This window comes from Pelophylax lessonae (assembly GCF_965119305.1).
Source record: "Pelophylax lessonae genome assembly, chromosome: 10".
Taxonomy (NCBI): domain Eukaryota; kingdom Metazoa; phylum Chordata; class Amphibia; order Anura; family Ranidae; genus Pelophylax; species Pelophylax lessonae.
This window is the reverse complement of record NC_138777.1, coordinates 27,296,966-27,313,533: the sequence shown is the minus strand read 5'-3', so window position 1 is coordinate 27,313,533 and position 16,568 is coordinate 27,296,966. Positions and strand designations below refer to the sequence as shown.

General features: G+C 44.0%; 2 protein-coding genes across 2 annotated transcripts in view; one reads left to right on the top strand and one right to left on the bottom strand.

The window, feature by feature from the left end:
* Positions 1 to 16,568, bottom strand: part of PRR5L (proline rich 5 like) — a 137,009-nt gene that overhangs the window by 7,620 nt on the left and 112,821 nt on the right. Inside the window, exon 8 of the mRNA XM_082269807.1 lies at positions 8,362 to 8,494. Within this exon, the coding sequence (XP_082125933.1) occupies positions 8,362 to 8,494 (133 nt within the window). The remainder of the gene's footprint in view (positions 1 to 8,361; positions 8,495 to 16,568) is intronic.
* RAG2 (recombination activating 2) overlaps positions 1 to 16,568 on the top strand; it is a gene marked incomplete at its 5' end in the record, with an annotated part of 350,031 nt that overhangs the window by 264,494 nt on the left and 68,969 nt on the right. The gene's annotated exons all lie outside the window — the stretch shown is intronic.

The following is a 16,568-nucleotide window of genomic DNA, read 5'->3' as shown; positions in this document are numbered from 1 at the left end:
GCTGCAATATAATAAAGGTTTGTTAATACTGCTTTAAGGAAGACAAATAAAAAAACTGACAGCGCTATCTTTTGTATCTTTTATATCTTTTATATCTTTTATATCTTTTATATCTTTTATATCTTTTGGCGGCGTAGTGGTGTAGTGGTTAGCACTTTCACCTAGCAGCAAGAGGGTCGCTGGTTCGAATCCCAACCACGACACTACCTGCCTGGAGTTTGCATGTTCTCCCTGTGCCTGTGTGGGTTTCCTCCCACACTCCAAAGACATGCTGGTAGGTTAATTGGATCATGTATAAAATTGGCCCTACTGTGTATGAATGTGAGTTAGGGAGCTTAGATTGTAAGCTCCTTGAGGGTAGGGACTGATGTGAATGTGCAATGTATATGTAAAGCACTGCTTAAAATTGACAGCGCTATATAAGTACCTGAGATAAATAAATAAATAAAAATATCTTCTCCAGTCCTAAACCTTTATAAAAGTTGTCTGGAGACAGGGCCAATTTATACTTTTGCGCCATTGTAACTTATCACGCATTATCACGCGCGTTAGTACAACGCGTAGTAACGTACATAACACGAGGTGCTGCATTGCAGTGCTATTTTGGATTGCACCCCAAGGCATCACACCTGTGTTGTAGCGTGCTGCGATGCATGGTAGCAGTTGGAAATAAGAAGGTCAGGTGCGATTTTTTTAGCACATTAGCTGTGAATTGACAGCTGCTTTAATGCAATGCATGGTAATGTGCGACATAACGAGCAATAACACTGCAAGGCAGTAATCAGGTCCTCAGTCCCGCGTCATTGTATACACTGAACACTCAGAGCTCGTATATTTCAGTCCGGGGGCCCCAAATTGTTGATGAACTCTATGGTCTCCGGACTGTCAGGCAGCAATGTTAGAAATGTCATCGGAGACCTGTGATGGGTTGGGACTTGCTGTGACACCGAGGGCTTAAAACACTGAAATGATAAACTTTTCAACCTGAAGTTTAGCCCGAGGGCTGCGCATCGAGAGCAGAGGGACGAGGATTCCAGGGAAGTTTCTCCAGAGGCACAGAACATGCCGTAGGGCAACAATACACACAGTGGTCACATGCCGCGCTTTTACAGCAAGATTAGCGAAGGTTAAAGGGAATGTATTGGGGGTTTTGTACATATTGTTTCTTTATTATGGTCAGGGGTAAAAAAATAATTAAATTATATTTTTTTTTGTATTATTTTTGGTAAATATGGTATTTGCATATTATTATCATGTAGTTTCCTTTCCAGCCAACAGATGGAGTGTTAGTCTCCTTTTCACATATTCTGGGGCAGTGGTGGTCAACTTTCTTGATATGAAAGTGCAGCCCCCGACATAAGCAAGGGGCTGCACATAAAATTCAATGAATATTTAATGTTATACATACACACACATATGGATATAGCCAAATTCTGTAGCCCTGATAGAGGAGATGGTCAGAGGCTGCAGCCCTGATAGGCTAGATGGTCAGAGGCTGCAGCCCTGATAGAGGAGATGGTCAGAGGCTGCAGCCCTGATAGAGGAGATGGTCAGAGGCTGCAGCCCTGATAGAGGAGATAGTCAGAGGCTGCAGCCCTGATAGAGGAGATGGTCAGAGGCTGCAGCCCTAATAGAGGAGATGGTCAGAGGCTGCAGCCCTGATACAAGAGATGGTCAAAGACTGCAGCCCTGATAGACGAGATGGCCAGAGGCTGCAGCCCTGATAGAAGAGATGGTCAGAGGCTGCAACCCCGAAACAAGAAGTTGTCAGAGACTACAGCCCTGATACAGGAGATGGTCAGAGACTGCAGCCGTGACACAAGAGATGGTCAGAGACTGCAGCCCTGATAAAAGAGATGGTCAGAGACTGCAGCCAGGATGCAAGAGATGGTCAGAGACTGCAGCCCTGATACAAGAGATGGTCAGAGACTGCAGCCCTGATACAAGAGATGGTCAGAGACTGCAGCCCTGATAAAAGAGATGGTCAGAGACTGCAGCCGTGATAAAAGAAATGGTCACAGACTGCAGCTGTGATACAAGAGATAGTCAGAGACTGCGGGCTTGCTGTAGGAGACTGTCAGAAACTGTGAACATGCTACAGGAGTTGTTGGGACTGGAGACACACTTCAGGAGACAGTAATGGATTAGAGATATATTACACGAGACTGCTAAAAATCACTGCTATACCTGGGCAATAAGGGGAGACAGATTAGTGTCTGCAGTGGCCAGAGGAACTCTGGTTGAGAATGGCTGCTGTAGATGCTTTTACCTTGGTATTGTAGAGAGAAACATATTTCTTGTCTTTAGGCCTAAATACTGCAATTCATTAAAAGGTCCAGCCTATTATGCAATGCCCCAACCAACCCCCCCCCCCCCTTTCAAACACTCCGCCTTAAACTGCAAAGGCAGCAGAGTCTACTTATGCCGCAGCTGCGATGTGGTGAAAACAGGTGTTTGCGACCCCAAGCTCCCCACCTAATAAGCTGCAAAGGGGTATTTATATGCTGCGGCAAAAAAAAACCCCACTATTATGGGGCAAATGAAATCCAATCGAAAGGGCAGCACGTTTTTGTGGGTTGAGAGAAAGCGCACAATTTTGGGGTGTGTTCCCACAATGCACAGGTGACAGATAGCCCTTAGATAATTCGATTTTCTTTCCTTCCACCCGAGAAAAATCACTCAATTCCCCCCATTAACACAGTCAGTGTTGATAGGAGAATGCCTCCCGCAATGCTATTGTGTTCTGCTAGCAGGGGGGGGGGGGGGTGTAAGGTGCCTTTCCTGTCCGCAGAACACAATGATTACTGCTTGGGGCTAAAGCCACTGGCAGTAATTGTATGAAAAAAAAATTGACAGGCTGGTTTTCCTCAAGCCGATCGATGGATCAGCCATCATACATGGATCGAATCTCAGTCTCTGCTGAACTGGACAAATTTCAATCCATGTATGGCCGGCTTTAATGAGCCATAATAGACGTTCACTTTATTCCTAAATGTATTGGCTATGCTCTACCAACTACCATCCACCTGTCCAATGAGAGAGCCCCTAATTTGGCAAGGCTTCAGCATGAAGCCAGTGAAAGTCAGGTCCTAGTAACATTGTGAAGCTAAATCAGAGAGGGGCACGGCTGAGACATTTCTGGATAATGGCGGTAATAAAGGCGTCTTGTGACGCCTGATCCTTACAGGATGTTATAAATGGAATCCAGGGTCACGTTAAGCCACGCATACCTCTGTACTCAGAATCAGATTATTGTAGCCGCGGGGCACCTGTCCTTTCTCAGCGCCCACATGGTGGGAATTTGGCAGATTGGGTTATTTACGTACACTTAATGAACTCTGTCTGCGGACCTTCATGTTTATTTTGGGCTATAATTGTTCATCTAAACCTTTTAAGAAAGGATTCTTTAGTCAAATATTAATTCTCCTAAGCCAAACCGAACTAAGTCAGCAATCCGGAGCTGGAAGGTAGAATTTAAAGGAGGCCTCTCCGGGCAAAATGAGCTCAACTTGAAAAAAAATCTATTTAGTGCTGATATACAGAGAGGTTTAAAGCTGAACAGTGTAAATATTGGAGTCTGAATAATATGTAGCCTCTCGCAGTCCCTGTACAGCAGAGCTCAGGCAGAGGGAGTAAGAAGCAGCACCAGGAGCCAATAAGTGAAATAGAGTGACAGAGAGATGAGAGATGATGAAAATGCAGTGTGCCGATGAACAGCCACTCCTCCAGATTGACACTCATTAATGAAGGAATTTTGATATTTGCATAACCCACTGCTTACATGCTACAGCCTATCAGCCCTTCTGATCTGCCTACATTGCATAAAGAAGCACAAAGTCCCAGTGAGGACATTAATGGTTCCAAAAAAGTTATGTAATGAAAACAGAAAGGATGTATTTAAAAAGTTCATTAGCATGTTTAGGAGGGGGAAAGCAGGAAAAAAGGAAGGCAGATTAAACATCACATTAAACTTAGAGGGCAGAATAAACTTCAGCCTTTACATGTTTAACAGTGAGTGTTAGAGTCGGTTCACACTGGGGCGACACGACTCCTTACTACTTCTGGGGCGACTTGTGCATTACCATGCACCACAACTTCGGAGCGACTTGCAGGGACTTCACATAATGGAAGTCTATGCAAGTCGCTCCGAGGTCGCCCCGAAATAGTACAAGACCCTTTTTCTAAGTCGGAGCGACTTGTGTTGCTCCTATTAGAATGGGTCCTGTAGCGGTCAATAGACCGCGAGGGAGCGCGACTTGTCAGGCTGACAAGTCGCCTGACAAGTCGCACTAGTGTGAACCGGCTCTTAACCTTTGCGATTGTTTGATTGGCAATCACAGCGATCACATGGCACAGTGACACTCTGATCGGCTCTGTACTCTGTTGGAACAGGGAGGAGCCATCCTCAAATGGTGGCATGAAATTGTCCAAAATGTCTTGGTGTGCTGAGGCCTTAACCACTTAAGCCCCGGAAGATTTTACCCCCATTCCGACCAGGGGGTATTTTGTGATTCGGCACTGCGTGACTTTAACGGACAATTGCGCGGTCGTGCGACGCTGTACCTAAACGAATTTGGCGTCCTTTTTTTCCCACAAACAGAGCTTTCTTTTGGTGGTATTTGATCACCTGTGCGATTTTTTGATCACGCGCTATAAACAAAAAAAGAGCGTCAATTTTGCAAAAATAGCAATATTTTTCACATTTTTTTATATGAAATTCCCCAAAAAAAAAAATTTAAAAATCAAAATTTTTTTACTTTTTCGGCCAATTTGTTTAATGCTACCTATGTTTGGTAAAAAAAATCGCAAAAAGCGTATTTTGATTGGTTTGCGCAAAAGTTATCGCGTTTACTAACAAAGGGAAAGATTTTTGTCATTTTTGTTGTTTTTTTTTTTAACGTGTAATGGCGGCGATCTGCGATTTTTTTTGCGGTACTGCGACATTGGGGCGGACAGATCGGACCCTTGACTGACATTTTTGACTCTTTTGGGGTTACCAGTGACATTTCTACAGTAATCAGTGCTATATATATGCACTGTTACTGTAAAAATACACTGGTAGTGAAGGGGTTAACTTTATTTGGGAGGGAGGGGCTGTGTGTATCCCTAGGGGCGTGCTTTCTACTGTGATTGGCTGGGGCTTGAGCTGTATGGACACTGATCAACGGATCTACATACTAGATCCGAGTGATCAATATCCTAACAGCAAGGAGAATGACAGGTGGCTTGTTTACACAAGCTGCCTGACATTCTCCCTCTCCCCCGCCGATCGCCGAGTGACCGGCGGACATCGGGTCCGCCGGTCACACGCGCGGGGGGGTCCGTGACCACGCGGGAGCGGGAGCGCGCCTCCGGGGGCGCGCGCTCGCTCCCTAGAACCTCACAAGCTAGTGACGTAGCCCTACGTCACTTTGCCTGTGAGGGGCTGACTGCCGACGTAGATCGGCGTTAGGCAGTCGGCAAGTGGTTAAAGTGGTTGTAAACCCACTTTGATTAGTTTTACCTTTAGGTAAGCCTATAATAAGGCTTACCTGTAGGTACTGTAAATATCTCCTAAACTTGCACCGTTTAGGAGATATTTACATTGCATGCTGCCGATGACGTCATCGGCGCATGCGCTCTGAAGAAACGGCGGCTCGTGCCGTTTCTTCAGAGCCCTGTGCCATGGCTGGCAGGTCTCGCGCGCATGCGCGGGAGTGATGTCATGCTGCTCTAGCCAGTAATACAGTCAGAGTCCACAGACCCGGAAGGAAGACGGGTGAAGATGGAAGCGGCCGGCAGCAGGGACAATGCGGTCTTCGTTGCAGGTAAGTGTTGATGCATACTAGCACATTATGCATTTACTTTGTAGGGGGGGGAAGAGTTTACTTCCTCTTTAAGGGTTCCCTTCACTGGAACTAAGGGGCCAAGCCCAACCTCTGAAAAACAACCCCACACCATAATCCCCTCTCCACCAAATGATTTGGACCAGTGCACAAAGCAAGGTCCATAAAGACATGGATGAGCGAGTTTGGGGTGGAGGAATTTGACTGGCCTGCACTGTCCTCACCTCAACCTGATAGAACACCTTTGGGATAAATTAGAGTGCAGACTGCGAGCCAGACCTTCTTGTCCAACATCAGTGCCTGACCTCACAAATGCGCTTCTGGAAGAATGGTCAAACATTCCCATAGACACTCCTAAACCTTGTGGACAGCCTTCCCAGAAGAGTTGAAGCTGTTATAGTTGCTAAGGCTGGGCCACCTCAATATTGTCGGGGTCTGTAGCTTACGCATGTATTTGGAAATGTGTGCAGACTAAACCCCTGTTCTTAAGGCCTATTGTTAGACAAGTCCATTCAAGTGGTCGCTGCCTGGTTGGTAAATTTGAACTTGGAAATTTTTTTGTATTTGTTTGACAACTCAATATTGACTGGGAATCCATTACCACTTGCCGACCGGTCACGTTGACCGTACTGCGGCAAAGTGGCTCGATTCCGTCCAGCGACGTAGACCTACGTCGCTGGACTCCTCCCCCTGTAGGCGGCGCGCTCCCGCTGTTTTCAGTCACAGCGGGAGTCGGGCCAGGGGAGGAGCGGCGGCGACCGCCGCTGCTCTTCGCCGATCGTCGGGGAATCCAGTTTGGAGATCCGCATGCTTGTGTAAACAGAGAGGGCGGATCTCCGAAGTGACAAACAGTGACAGATTGCAGGGTTCAGCATAGCTGAACCTGCGATCTGTCCCTGTGTCACTCAGTCACCTCCCCCCACACACGTCAGTAAGCACCAGGCATACATTAACCCCTCCCTCTCCAATAAAATTAACCCCTTCCCTGCCAGTGTCATTTTTACAGTAACAGTGCATATTTATAGCACTGATTACTGTAGTAATGTCACTGGTACCCCCAAAAGTGTCAAAAATGTCAGTCAAGGGTCCGATCTGTCCGCCGCAATGTCGCAGTCCCACAAAAAAAAAATTGCAGATCGCCGCCATTACGCGTTAAAAAAAAAACACCAAAAATGACAGAAATCTTTCCCTTAGTTAGTAAACGCAATAACTTTTGCGCAAACCAATCAAAATACGCTTATTGTGATTTTTTTTTACCAAACATAGGTAGCAGAAAACAAATCGGCCAAAAAATTAAAAAAATTTAGATTTTTACATTTTTTTCGGGGGAATTATATCTAAAAAAATGTTAAAAATATTGCTATTTTTTCAAAATAAACGCTTTTTATTTGTTTATAGCGCAAAAAGTAAATATCGCACAGGTGATCAAATACCACCAAAAGAAAGCTCTGTTTGTGGGAAAAAAAGGGACGTAAATTTCGTTTGTGTATAGCGTCGCACGACCGCGCAATTGTCTGTTAAAGTTGCACAGTGCCGAATCGCAAAAAGTGGCCTGGACGTAAGACAGCAAAATCCTCCGATGGTAAAGTGGTTAAAGTTCATGTTTGTGTAAAGGCAGGGTCCCAACACTTTAGACAATATAATGTGTATACTGTATATATAGTATATTGAAGGATAGAGGGGTTTAGTTCCAAAAAAAAAAAGACAGAATTGGGTGCTATGTTGCCCGTATAAATGACAGTGATGTCTCTAATTCTTAGGGCAGTCATATACCGCCATTGTCATGGGCATAGAAAAAAAAAATTTGACTCATGATGCAAAACAGCCATTTATAAAAGAACGGTACACTTTAAGAATATCTAATAAAGGATTCCCGGAATAAATGGTTTTTGGCAAAAACAACAGTGAGATTCCTCCAGAGCTCTCATAAGAATGAAATCTAGCCCAGGGCCCTCGGCCTAGTTTTGGCACATGATGTCTGTTCATCCACAGCCGCACTGACAACCGCAGTAAATAAGCACATTAAATTCAAGGCAGCTGCACAATTAATAAGCGACCAAAAAAAAAAAAGACTGAGGTCACAGCGGCGTTAGGTTCCCGTTTGCAGAGGAGGGGGCTGGCAGGGACACATTTTTGTTATTTGTTTGGAGAACGGATTTGCACTACGCAGTGTTCCCAGAATCCTCGGGGGTTAAAACTTGAACATCTCGCCCACTCCACAGAGCAGCTGACGTGGGGCACCGAGTACATACCGATCGGCTGCCATCATCGGCATTGGCCAAGTGGGACTCCGCTGAGAAATGTCACTGCGGTTTGTGAAGTTGCCTGATTCTTTATAAACAGTTTGCTAATTCCTTAGTCATCTGACCAAAGTAAAATTCTCGGTGTCATCTTCACCATCATTGGGCTATGTTCTTCAAACCGTAGAAATGGAAAGCAGAAGGGTTGCCCAAGGGTTTCTGCCTTTCATTATCCTGGTTGAAGAGCCAATGATTGGGTGGAAGCCAAGGCCACCGCTATAACAACCATAGCTTACCCAGTATACAGGAGGTGCTGGTGTGGCTGTAGCTTCTGTCCGCGTATGCCGCCAAGTACGGTGATACCGCCATCTTCACCAGTTCCTCCAACTTTAGGTAGCCTTCACTGGGGCCCGACGGCTCGTGGATACCCTGCGAAGAAGAAAGAGCTTCAGACAGCTGGGATAAACATTGGCAATAACTATTTAGTAGAATTAAAGCAGAGTTTTGGCCACAAAATCGACATAATCGATTTTGTGGCCATCCGCTTGCTTTTCTTCACCTGAAAAGGAAATGGATAGTTAGGATTTTTTTTTTTTTTACTTAACTTGTTATTGTAGAAAGATATACTCACCTTTCTTCCACTTCCTCCCTCGGCGGCCGCGGCCCGCGCCGTCACTTCCGGTTTGCAGTGATTCCTGGGAGCTGAACGTCATCGCTCCCAGGAATCAATGCGATGGCACCGGCCCTGCTCGTCACTTCCGGTGCGACGCCGCATTCCCTGCTAAACAGCTACTGGGCATGCCCAGAAGCTGTAGAGGAATGCGGCGCCGCACCGGAAGTGACGAGAGGGGCCAGTGCAGGCGCATTCTGGGAGAAGAAGACACGGAAGAGGACGCAGAAGAGGATCGCGCTGGCTTCAGCTGCCCACAACAGAGATGGCAACGCTGGAGAAGAAAAGTGAGTATTTCTTCTTGCAGGTAAGTGCGAACGGGACAGATCAGAGGCTATCCATTGTGGAATGTACTAGCCCTGACTGTCCCGGGGGTATTTTCATTGAAAATATTTTTTTGTGGCCGGAACTCCACTTTAAGTAATGTACATGTAAAGCCCGTCACTGAAACCTCATAAGCTTGAAGGATTCATTCACACTGGATGCTCCCTAAAGGCCTTCTTCCAGGCACCAGAAAAATACTAGACATTGATAAACATGTATACAAGGGAATTGCTGCGCTAAAAATGATCTAAAACACAATAATACAATAAAGAGCGAAAAGCAGCTAACACAAATCTTGAATTAAGAAGTAGATCAACAATAGGCAAACGTTAAGGTGTAGCGCTAATCTAATTAATAAGTGGCAGATGCACAAGTCCATATGATGAAGGAAGAGTCCAAAAATGAATAAGTGTCCACTCCAAAAAAAGGTGTAAGAAACTGCAAACCAAAAGAACCGCCACCGAGCCCAGAAATCACACTGCCTCTTACCAGATAGCCAAGACCTTCATTACAAAGGTCATGGAAAGCAGTCAGACCGGTGATCATACAACTCCTCCAATCTTATAGGGTGACAAATCAATTCCCCTCCAGAACTGGATGGCTCAGGTGAAGACAAAAAAAAAGGGCATTCCTTGTAGCGTAATGTGTCTAAACGGTTTTATTGCACACACCAATTTACACTGCTTACATTGTGGTAGAGTCAGGACAGCATTGAACGATTCCTCCGCTTTTGGTCCGCATCTGTGTGTTTCCCCACCGAAAAGATGGCCGCCGCGTCTCCTCCTCATGGTAGCGTGCGTCGCCGTAGGCTTCTCCCAACGCGTTTCATCATAGGCTGACGTCGTCAGGGGGTGTGGCCTTAGGGCGACGACGCTACATTTATACCAATCAGGATGGGCGGGGCACATATACACATCCCGGAAGCCGGACACCGGATAGATGCGTTCCAGGCACTGGATGTGACCATAGAGACTACTAACAGACGCTCAATCACAGAGATAGCTGCCATCTCTCTTAACAATGTAAACATGTGCCGCTTTTAGCTGCGTTTAGCAGCATCAAGTGCTTGGGTGTTTATTTTGGCCATTAAAATGAAATAACACTCAAGCGCTAAAAAGCACCTAGCATTAAGGCACGTTTGCACGCTTTTTTGCAGCGTCTAGCGTTTTTTTACCAAAACTCTCCTCTCCTGAACATGATTCTTTTGCATTCAGGAGAGGAGCGTTTCCTTACTCTAAGCACAGCTGCTTCTAAACTTTAGTAAAAGCCTATACAGGTGCATATAATAAAATTATATTATCTTTAAAAAGTTAATTTATTTCAGTAATTCAAGTCAAAAAGTGAAACTCATATATTGTATATAGATGCGTTACATGCGATATATTTCAAGCATTTCTTTCTTTTTATTTTGATGATCACTGCTTACAGCTAGTTAAAACCCAAAATTCTGTATCTCGGAAAACTAGATTGCATAAGACCAATTAATAAAAAGGATTTTTATACAGAAATGTTGGCTTAGTAAAAAGTATGCAAATGTGGGTAAATCTCTGTGCTAAAGAAAAAAATGCTTGTTTTTGTGATACTCAAAAATATAAACGTGAAAACAAGTGTATCAATAAAGAATTTTCTGTGAAGAAAAAAGGGAAGCTGCACACATGGATCTATAGAGTGTCCAACAAAAATGGTGATAATATATGTGTTGCTCAGGGGCGTGACGACGTCAAGCCTATGACGAAACGTGCTGGGTGGAGCCTCCAAAGCCGGCTCGCTACGATCTGTGAGGACGCTGCCTTTTACCTTTGCATGCAGTCGTTTGGAATTCATGCTCGTTTTGATATCTACTATGTGAGTTCAATTGCCTAATAAATACTCTTGGTTTTTATTGTTTTACACTATGTCCGTTCCCATTTTTTTCTTTCATTTGGAATATGAGCCTCAAAGTTCATCTCAGCACACCTGATATAAGTCACCACCTGTATGTATGCACATGAGTGTATAAACAAGCCTGTTGTGGTCTACCCCTTGATTGGGCGACCAACTACATCTGGTAAGCAGTATATTTGGATGCTCAGTGTTGGTATTATTTCACGGGTGTGCGTTACTGCTGGGACTTGTGGTGCTTCTTTCCATCTGTGACCCTATAAAGATACACAGGATATATGGAGTTTCATGTGTGAGTGCAGTCTCTCACCTTTATTTCCTCTCCATTGTCCTGTACGGTATCACGCTATGTTTTTTCCCTATTCCTTTCTTTTATGATCGCGGAGTGATCGTAGATTTTGAATGTTTGCTGCCTTGTATTAATGAGAAGAGAACTGAGAGGACCCTGCCACTATTTATTTCTCAAGCGCAATTGGGTTTATCCATTAATTTGGGTAACCAATTATTTCTGGTAAGCAGCCTCCCCTTTTATTCCCATTTCTCATCTACACGCTTCTGCGGAACAGCTTTCACAAGTTTGGATTGCTATTCATACTGGGTCCAATCATTGGGACTTATCATTACTTTTTATACACGTATTGTGTTGGAACTTTCTTTATTTTTCACAGACTATTTATTTGAGAGGTTTTGTGACACTATTTGGCATATATGCACGTTTAAATAATTTTGTATATATATATATATATATATATATATATATATATATATATATATATATATATATATATATATATATATATATATATATATATATATATACATATATATATATATATATATATATATATTTGGGTTTAGTAAAAAGTATGTCCATGTACAGTATAGAATGCACTCAATACTTGGTCGGGGCTCCTGTTGCATGAATTACTGGATCAATGCGGTGTGGCATGGAGGCGATCAGCCTGTGGCACTGCTGAGGGGGTATGGAAGTCCAGATTTCTTTGATAGAGGCCTTCAGCTCATCTGCATTGTTGGGTCTGGTGTCTCATCTTCCTCTTGACAATACCCCACAGATTCTCTATAGGGTTTTGGTCAGGTGAGTTTGCTGCCCAATCAAGCACAGTGATACCATGATCATGAAACCAGGTATTGGTACATTTGGCAGTGTGAAAGGTGTCAAGTCCTGCTGGAAAATGAAATCAGCATCTCCATAAAGCTGGTCAGCAGAGGGAAGCATGAAGTGTTCTAGAATTTCCTGGTAGAGGACTGCACTGACTTTGGACTTGATAAAACCCAGTGGACCAACACCAGCAGATGACATGGCTCCCCAAACCATCACTGACTGTGGAAATTTTGCATTATATTTGGAAATCAAGGTCCCAGAATCTGGAGGAAGAGTGGAGAGGCATGGAATCCAAGTTGCACGAGGTCCAGTGTGAAGTTTCCACAGTCAGTGATGATTTGGGGAGCCATGTCATCTGCTGGTGTTGGTCCAATGTGTGTTTTATCAGGTCCAAAGTCAGCGCAGCCCTCTACCAGGAAATTCTAGAGCACTTCATGCTTCCCTCAATGCCACGCCGCATTGATGCAGTAATTCATGCAAAAGAAGCCCCAACCAAGTATTGAGTGCATACTATACTGTACATGGACATACTTTTCACTAAGTCAACATTTCTGTATTAAAAATCCCTTTTTTTTTATTAGTCTTATGTAATATTCAAATTTTCTAAGATACTGAATTTTGGATTTTCATTAGCTGTAAGCCATATTTATCAAAGTTAAAAGAAAGAAATGCTTGAAATATATAAGTCTGTGTGTAACACATCTATATAAAATATATGAGTTTCACGGTTTGAATTGAATTAGTGAAATAATTTACCTTTTTGATATTATTCTAATTTTATGAGATGCACCTGTATGTGCATAGGCACATAAGGGTTGATTTACTAAAACTGGAAAGTGCAAAATCTGGTGCAGCGGTGCATGTAGCCAATCAGCTTATAACTTTAGCTTGATAAGCTTTGACAAAACAACATGGAAGCTGATTGGTTTCTATGCAAAGCTGCACCAAATTTTGCATTCTCCCATTTTAGTAAATCAACTCCAGGCTTTTTATTGAGTTGTGTTCAGAGGCTTTGGCAAAAAAAGGCCAAAAGTCCCAAAAAAGTGAGTTTAGGAGCAACAGTGGCATGAGGTCTAAATGTAATTTTCAAAAGCTATTTTCATGATTTTCAAAAGTGCAGTTTTCTTTAAAATAATATCCAGTGATCCTGCCATTAAGGTTCTAGTTCTAGGTACTTCCTGTTATGAAATGACAACACTCTGCCTCTGTCTCCCATTTGTGCTCCCTTGTTTTCACCCAGTCATACAGGCTTTTGATGTCCCATTGAGTGCCCATTTTTTTAATGTATTTTTTGTTTCCAACTTAAGGAATTTGAAAACAATCCATCCTTGTAGTGGCACTTTCAGCACTGGAGGGGGTTAAATGAAATGCTCAATAAGTCTGGCAAGATTAACTAAGTGGTTGTAAATTCTAACATAAACTCACTTAAGCGACTACTATTAGGTGACACACAGAGGTGAAACAACTTCTCCTACATAAGTTATAACGGTTTATAAGCAGCGCTCTTGTCTCTATAGCCATTCAAAGTGGAGAATTCATGCAGCTTGACTTAACTTTCAGAAAGCAGGGGATGGGGATCTGAAGTTACACTCTGCAGAGCTCAGGGATGAGGGGGTCTGAGAGCTGATTGGAGGGAAGACACACACCCCCCTTCACACAGCAAACAGGAACAAAGCTGAGGCTGTCAATCACAGGCTGTTTGCTGGAGCTCCCTCCCATGTCACCTTTCTATCTCTTGGTGTCAGGAAAATATGACAGAAGTGACTCCTGCTGATAGCAGAGGAAGGAGGCAGCAGAGAGAGATGACACTTAGTGCTCTGAGACAAGTACATACTATAGAGGGACTATGCTTTGTTCATATTTTATATCTGAGGTTTATAACTACTTTAACTTACACCCTGCCCTGGCCAGCTTTGGTGATCTCCTCCTCTATCCAAAGTTCTGGTCTGCGAGCAGAGACTCGGCATCATCATATTACCCTGTATTGTACATTGAAGAGGTCGAAATGCGACCATGACTGGTCATAACTTACAGAGGAGTCTGCAGTGAACCGGTCACAGGACCGTAGGACCGTGCTGGGACGTGGATTAAGGTAAGTATTTAATCCTTGTTCTGGCACACATAGACGTAACAAGCAGTTAAGATCTACCTTTTTTTTTTAGTTCTGTCCTCTGTGGGACAAAGTATATGTAACCCTAGCTATGAGGTATGACCTGCACCTCCTCCCCTCCTACCATGGCCAAGTTGACAACAGCTAGGAAGGAGACGGATGCTTCATAACAGCAGCTTGTCTCTGAGCACTTTCCTGAGACAAGCAACGACAACAGGAATGTTGAAGCTAACACCCTGCCCATCCCTATGCATTCCTCTTGCCATTGCTTGTCTTAGGAAAGTGCTCAGAGCCAAGACAAGTTGCTGTATAGTAAATATAAAGTTGGGTGTACATCAACTTTAAAGCGGAGTTCCGGCCTCGGGGGTCAATTTGAGCTAAAAATACCCCCGGGACAGTCAGGGCTAGTACATTCCATAATGGATAGCCTCTGAACTGTCCCGGGTCGCACTTACCTGTAAGAAGAAATACTTAGCTTGAAAATTTCTTCTCCAGCGCTGCCATCTCAGGTGTGGGCAGCTGAAGCTGCAGCATCCCTCTTCGTGTCCTCTTCCGTGTCCTCTTCGTGAAGTCGGAGTCCCACAATGCACTGCACCGGCCTCGCTCGTCACTTCCGGTGCAGGCGCGGCATTTCTGCACAGCTTCTGGGCATGCCCAGAAGCTGTTTGGCAGTGAATACGGCGCCTGCACCGGAAGTGACGAGCGAGGCCGGTGCAGGCGCATTGATTCCTGGGAGCGATGACGTTCGCAAACCGGAAGTGACGGCACGGGCCGCGCCCGCAGAGGGAGGAAGTGGAAGGAAGGTGAGTATATTTTCTTCTATAATAAGGTAAGTGACCAAAAAAAAAATTGCCATTATCCATTTCTTTTTCAGGTTCCCCTTAGCAAGCGGATGGCCCAAAATCAATTTTATCGATTTTGAGGCCGGAACTCCGCTTTAGGTCTAAGAGATCCTCTGCCAGAGGTCCTTGAAAAAAAATGAAATACATGACATCTCATTACTGGCTAAAGAAAAATCAAGTACCAGCAATTGAATTAGAACTAACCCATGAAATAACTACATTGTAACCTTTGCAGCATTACATGTCCCCAGGCTTTGTGGTTACATTTGTTGTGAACATACAAAGAACCCTATACAAAGCCATTCTGATAATTAATGTCAGATGTACAGATTTTTCATACATAACCTTTGTACCTTCTACAGCGTCATCTCTGCCTTTCTGATCGCCTATTGCCACTCACTAATTACAAGACTTCTCTTGTACTGCAGCTATTCTATAGAGGTCTGTTCTTCAGGTCATGAGACTCTCACGGATCTCCACACAGTCACACTTTTACAACAATCTCATCATTCCACCGGATTTCTGCCAAGATTTTATTTATTAATACAATTTATATGGCTGGAAAGTCACATTTGCAGAGATGCTCATGGACGATCTCTTGAGCATTTTGTTAGGAAGTGAAAGTTTTGTTACCCCTTTAAAATCCTTTTATCTTTGAGCCTATTATACAACGTTACTACACCAGAGTAAGCATCTTTATTTTTTTAGCTTTTTGCCAAAGAAATGGTGCAGGTACTCACCCACCCCACTCAAACACTTGTGGGCATGGTCAAAAGTATGCATGGTCAGCCAAGAAGGAGTTGCTTCTTGGTGCTTGGTTTGTAGCGTTGCACCTTCTCCTGTTTACTTTGCTATTTTTTAGACCAGTGGTCTCTAAACTTTAATAAAGGGTCAGTTTACTGTCCTTCAGGCTTTATGGGGAACCAATTGTTGCCACTGGTAGTAGAACATTCCCCAGCATCAGCGGGATTGGTGCTCAGTGGGAGTAAAAAAAATTCATACAGTCTGGGGTCAGTAGGGTGAGGAATAGTCTTTGTTATTAGTGGAAGGAATAGTGCCACATTGTTCTTCTTAGCGGGATGAATAGTTCCCCATCATTGGTGTCAGTGCGAGGACTAGTTCATCATCATTGGTGTCAGTGGGAGGAATATTGCCCCATCATTGGTGTCAGTGGGAACTAGTGCCTTATCATTGCTGTCAGTGGGATGAATAGAGCCTCATCATTGGTGCCAGTGGGTGGAATAGTGCCCCATCATTGGTGTCATTGGGAGGAATTTTGCCTCATCATTGGTGCCAGAGGGAGGAATATTGCCTCATCATTGGTGCCAGTGGGGGGAATATTTATTGCCTCATTATTGGTGTCATTGGGAGGACTAGTGCCTCATCATTGTTGTCAGTGGGAGGAATATTGCCTTATTATTGGTGTCAGTGGGAGGAATAGTGTCCCATCACTGGGGTCAGCAAGAGTATTATTGCCTCATCATTGGTGTCAGTAGGAGGAATAGTGCCCCCACTATTGGTGTCTCTGGGAAGACTAGTGCCTCATCATTGGT